The sequence below is a fragment of the Scyliorhinus canicula genome, chromosome 19, assembly GCF_902713615.1.
Source record: "Scyliorhinus canicula chromosome 19, sScyCan1.1, whole genome shotgun sequence".
In the NCBI taxonomy this organism is placed as follows: domain Eukaryota; kingdom Metazoa; phylum Chordata; class Chondrichthyes; order Carcharhiniformes; family Scyliorhinidae; genus Scyliorhinus; species Scyliorhinus canicula.
The window spans coordinates 40,360,663-40,366,590 of NC_052164.1; the positions used below are offsets into that span (position 1 = coordinate 40,360,663).

The 5,928-nt window shown below is 45.4% G+C and overlaps 1 protein-coding gene across 1 annotated transcript; it reads left to right on the forward strand.

Annotated features, from left to right (window-relative positions):
- Window positions 1–3,393: 3,393 nt before the first annotated feature.
- On the forward strand, window positions 3,394–5,600 carry LOC119953997 (interferon alpha-F-like). The gene is made up of 4 exons (XM_038778774.1): window positions 3,394–3,525; window positions 3,645–3,734; window positions 5,080–5,319; window positions 5,428–5,600. The coding sequence occupies exons 1-4, from the start codon at window positions 3,394–3,396 to the stop codon at window positions 5,524–5,526; spliced, it is 561 nt and encodes a 186-aa protein (XP_038634702.1). The 3' UTR covers window positions 5,527–5,600.
- Window positions 5,601–5,928: the final 328 nt, after the last annotated feature.

The window sequence follows — 5,928 nt, forward strand, 5'->3', positions numbered from 1 at the left end:
CAGGGTCCCAGGTTCAATTTCAGCCTCGGATGACTGTCTATGTGGATTTTCTACTTTCTCCCTGTGTCTGTGTGGGTTTCCTCTGCGTGCTAGGGTTTCCTCCCACAGTCCAAAGATGTGTGGGTTAGGTGGATTGGACCTGCTAAATTGCCCCGAGTGTCTAAAAGGTTAGGTGGGGTTCCTAGGTTACGAGGATGGGGTGGAGTCATTGGCTTAATTAGGGTGCTCTTTCCAAGGGCCGGTACAGACTCAGTGGGCCAAATGGCTTCCTTCTGCACTGTATATTCTATGATTTTATTGTTCTTGAAGATGAAGGGTAGTAGATATATGTGAACCTGAACTTGCCCTTCAATCTCACATTCTGACTTGGAAATATATCAACTTCCCCTGACTGTCACTGGATAGAAATTCTGGAAATCCCTTCCCAACATGTCTGTCAGTTTAGCGAGACCACATGGACTGCTGGGGTTCAAGAAAGTGGCTCAGACCTGCTTCTGAAGGACAATTAGAGGGGAGAAACATACCTTGGCCTTGCCAGCAATGTTCACATATCAGCTACAATGTTCTCGAATGGTGGGGTAGAATTGCGAGGCCGAGTGGCTGATCATGCTCCTGATTTATTTGTTGTGGTGTTTGTCTGTTCATGATCACATTGCTGGTTGTTGGTGAGTGAAGCTCAAATTGGCTAACATGTTACCTATATTACCACAGTGACAATACCTCAAAGGTACTTGATCAGCTGTCAACTACTTTGTGATGTTCTGTGGTCAAGAAGGTCGCTACATGAATGTAAGTCTGTTTTCAAATCAAAGACATATTGAAAACAGGCCCCACACACAAAACTGACCTCAGCTCAGGATCAATGGATCATCACTGACATTTTTTACAGGCCTTTGAGGAGGCTTCAAAAACTACATTTGACAATGTGGGTGTGGGGACAGTAATACTTACACAAATTAACTTTTTAATTTGGAAACATGAAGAATATTAAACCCCAGTGTCAGCAGAGATTGAGCCAGTATTATTTTCAGTGATGTTCAATTGGGTTTCTAACAGAGGATAAATCGATACTGTAAACATGCTTAAATATATGCATCAATATTTTGAGATCTTTTCAAAAATTCAATTTTACTATTCAGTCTGATTGTGCTGGTTCATGGCAGATGTGACGTTTGGTGATTGGCAACGAATTGCAGTGGAAATTCTTTCAGACGGTTGGTGCAGTCTCGATGGGCCGAATGGCTGCCTTCTTCACTCTCAGGATTCTATGATGTGGAGATGCCGGCGTTGGACTGGGGTGGGCACAGTAAGAAGTCCAACAAGTTTGTTTCAAATCACTAGCTTTCATACCTCTTCATTCACCGGATGAAGGAGCAGTGCTCCGAAAGCTAGTGTTTGAAACAAACATGTTGGACTTTAACCTGGTGTTTTAAGACTTCTTACTGTGCTCACCGCAGTCCAACGCCCGGCATCTCCACATCATGACTAGCTTTTGGTGCATTCCTCCTTCCTCAGGTGAATGGAGAGGTAGGTTCCAGAAACATTTATACAGACAAAGTCAAAGATGCAAGATGATACTTTGAATGCGGGTAAATAAGTCTTCACAGAGCCAGAGACAGGGGTAACCCCAGGTAAAAGAGGTGTGAATTGTCTCAAGCCAGGACAGTTGGTAGGATTTCGCAAGCCCCCCAGGTGGGGGGGGGGGGGGGGGGGGGGGGGGGGTGAATGTAATGCGACATGAATCCCAGGTCCCGGAACTTGGCTATAAGTTTCTGCTCTGCAATTCCGCGTTGTTGCGCGTCCTGTGAATTAGAGATGAGAAACCTTGGCCTTGCCCGCGACCCTCACATCCCATCAATGAATTAAAAAAGTCAAATTTTGCAGAGAAATGTGTGAATGAGCATGCGATTTTTATTTGGTGAAGGTGGAAAAGCTGATTTCAATCCGAGTTCCAGCTGAGAGGGTGACATTCCCTGTGGAAGCTGGGATATCCCGAATATCCGGAACCCTTTCCCATTTCCCCCTCAGGCCTCTCAGTGACGAGCCGCTCGCTTCACAAACTCTCCTCCCTCTCGGAAATGACAAAACGCCTTCACTTTCCCTGAGGCACTTTCGCTTTTGGAACAAACTGACAACAATGTTCATTTCCAGAGAGAAAGTGAGGCGGCCGCTTTCCCGGGAGACAGAGAGAGAGACAAGAAAGAAACGGGGTGAAAGGAGAGGGAGCGGATTCACTTTCACCCTCGGAATCGGAGCAGATGAAATATTCTTTCAGTCAAATTCTTGAAAACGGCTCCAGAAAGCAGCGGGAAATGAGCAAGTTGTGCCAGTGAAAGAGCAGATTGTGGGACAGCTCAATGGGAGCGGAGTCAGTGTCCATGAAGCGGGGAGCCTGGGCTCTGAGCCGGGCTCTCTGCAATGTTCAAGCTGTGAAGTGTGGAGAGGACAAGCGCGATGTGAACACACCGGGTCCCGGTGCATTTCAGAGGCAATGGGGCCCCGGGTCAGCTCGAGAAGCCGCCGCACCGGATTCCCGTTCTCGGTGTCGCTGTAATCCGGATGATCAAATCCAGCCCCCAATGCATGTTCCCCCTGCCCCCCCCCCCCCCCCAGCAATACTGAGCCTCCCTCTACACCACCAAACTGCCCCCCCCCCCACAAAACTGACCCTCCCTCTGCACCTCCTTACTGCCCCCCCCAATACTGAGCCACCCTCTACACCACCATACTGCCCCCCGAATACTCTGCCCCCCTCTACACCACCTTGCTGCCCCCACAATACTGAGTCCTACTCTACACCACCGTACTGCCCCCCCAATACTGAGCCTCCCTCTACACCACCCTACTGCCGCCCCCAAATACAGAGGCCCCCTCTACACTACCTTACTGCCCCACAATACTGAGCCTCCCTCTACACCACCTTACTGCCCCCAATATTGACCCTTCCTCTAATCCACCATACTGCCCCCCGGGTGATGAGAAGCTTCACAACACTGAGCTGGAAGCCAGCGCTGCTTGGGATTTTCTCGCAGGGATTTCCCACTCACTGCTTCCGGAGTCTCCAGCTTTCAGCTTCCTGACCTCAAAGAGAAACCGCACAAACTATTGATCTCCTGCAGCTCGAACACAAATCCTCCAGCCCATTTTCACTTTTCCAATGTCATGTCCACACCTTAAAGGCGTCAGCATGTCAGAGCCAGTGCCAGCTCCCAGCAGAGTCCACACTCACACTCACTCCATTCGCCAACAGAGGCGTTCGCTCCCGGATCACAATCGGCTCCCATTCGACTTTCCCACTTTCATTCGCTTCACAAGAACCTTTCTCGCCGCTGAACCACGAAGCCGCCGCTTTCTCATCTTTTACATCGGTGTGTGACTCTGGCTCGGTTGCTCATGGCTCTGGCGAGTATTTGGAGGTTTGTGACGGTGTTGTTCCTCTTGTCCGGGACCCTCAGTCTGGGCTGTGAGAGGCTGCAGTTACAGCAAGTTCTGAACACAGAGACACTCAGCAAACTGAATGAAATGGTGAGTTGAAGCTGGTTTCTGAGCAGCCTGTGAATCACATTGGGTCTAATTGCTGTGAAATGTTATTTCTGAAGAAATAGTTTGGGGTTTTTAATGAGATTTTATTTTACTCCTCTCAGGGTGGTTCCTTTCCCAGACACTGTATAAAACACAGGCACGCGCTGAAAACCAAGCCCTTGAACCTGGTGAAACTTTCGAAGGGATTAGAGGTGAGTGTGACAATGGTAGCAGCTTCTGTCGTTACATTTCACTCTGTAGTTAGAGCAACAACCTGATCGGAACCGGGAACATCAGGAATTTTCAATTGAGAGATTTGTACCCATTGTGATAATGATAGCTGCTTCTGTCGTTATATTTCATTCTGTATCTCACCCATGAACTGTGTCACTCTCTCTTCCCGCATTCACTATCTCACTATCTCTAACCCCTGAAAATATGCCCGTCTCTCATCAACTCTTCATTGCAAATTACTTTCTTGTTGCAACTATCGGATTGCTTGAACTATCTTAATCTCCCAATGTCACTGTTTCTGAGCCTGTCATTCCTCTGATCAACAATTTCCTCCCGCAAAATATAATTATACTTAAAATCTGTGGACATATATTCCAGAGTATTTCCACTTCAGATTGACATTAAGTGCAATCTTACGTGTACAATGCAATTATAATATTCCTAATGTTAACGAAGCACATCTCGTGTCAGATATATAGCTTCAGTACAAAACCATTCATGATTATTGCTGATAGATAAGATAGACAAGGAAAAACTTCCCATTAGTTCATGGTACAAGGTCCAGGAGACACAGATTTAATATCCACTTAAGGACATCATCCCCAAAGCCACTTTTACCAAATCAGTTGGAGTCAGGGAATTCAGAAATTGGACATCCACAAAACAATCTTGTCAGGTTTGTTTCCTGGTTGTTATTATTCGCGCGCGATCTCTGACGTTTCTTGCAGTCTTGGGCCGAGCAGTTACCATACCAGGCTGTGATGCAGCCAGATATGATGCTTTCTATGGTGCACCTGTAAAAGTTGGTAAGTCATTGTGGACATTCCGAATTTAGGTTCCTGAGGAAGTATAGGCTTCTGTGGGAGGGTTAAAGTGGGTGGACCAGGACAGATTTTTGGTGATGTGCACACCTAGGAATTTGAAGCTGTCAACCATCTCCACCTCAGGTCCGTTGATGCAAACAGGGGTCTGTATAAGACTTTGCTTCCTAAAGTCAATGACCGGCTCTTTTATTTTGCTGGCATTGCGGCAGAGATTGTTGTTGTTACAGAACTCCACTGGATTCTCTATCTCCCTTCTGTATTCTGACTCACTGTTGTTCCAGATCCGACCCACTGTAGTCGTGTCGTCAGCAACACTGTAGATGGCGGTGGAGCCGCATTTTGCCACAATCCTATGTGTATAGGGAATATAGTAGGGGGCAAAGTACGGAGTATTGCGTATTTGAGCATTTTAAGTTTGATTTATTTTTGTTCTTCGAAATAATTTATTCGAATGCTAAAGGTAACAGGTCTCTCTAATATCGTTTTGTATTCTGTACAGAAAGAGGATCAGATCCAGATTCTCCATCAGACCCTGCGTCACATCAGCAAGATCTACAGCATGAACCTGGGCTCAGTCACCTGGGACCGGGACACGGTGGAAAACCTCCGCCTTCTCCTGGACCGACAGCTCAGTGAGCTGGAAGAATGTGTCAGGAATCAGGGATCAGAGCACAAGATGAGGAGAAACTCCACCATTCATAATTACTTTAGGAAACTGGAGAAGTTTCTCAATCAGGAGGTGGGACAATTGATAATTGACTGTGTGATTACTGGCTGGTCGATCATTTCACCCGATCAACATTAATTTATTTTCTAATACACTTTCCTGAATAATTTTCTTTTTCAGAAATTCAGTGACTGTGCCTGGGAAATAATCCGCACTGACACCAGGGCCCGATTACAACAGATGCTTTTCATAATGCTGCAAATCAGCAGAAGAAACTGATAAATACATTGGTCCAGAATGGGAACAAAGAATGTTTATTTTGAAGACTTTTCATGTGCAGCTATATTTTTATATGGATATTTGAAATTCATTTTATACTTTATTGTAATGATGAGAGAATAATGAGTGACTTGATGAAATTGTTCACTGTCTTTATTTATTTTAATTTATTGATACCTACAGTCGCGTTATTGTGGGTGGTGAGTCTGGTTTGAGAATTGTCTGTCAGGCTTTCAGGATATGGGTTTCCAGACCTTTCCTAAATGGACAACATTTCAAACTATATCAGGCTCTTTAATTGATTGATATTTATTTTCATGATGTTTTTGTAGAATGAAATGTTAGAATTTTATTTAATGTGTAAAATGAGTTTAAAATGTTAATTTATTGATATTTATTAAG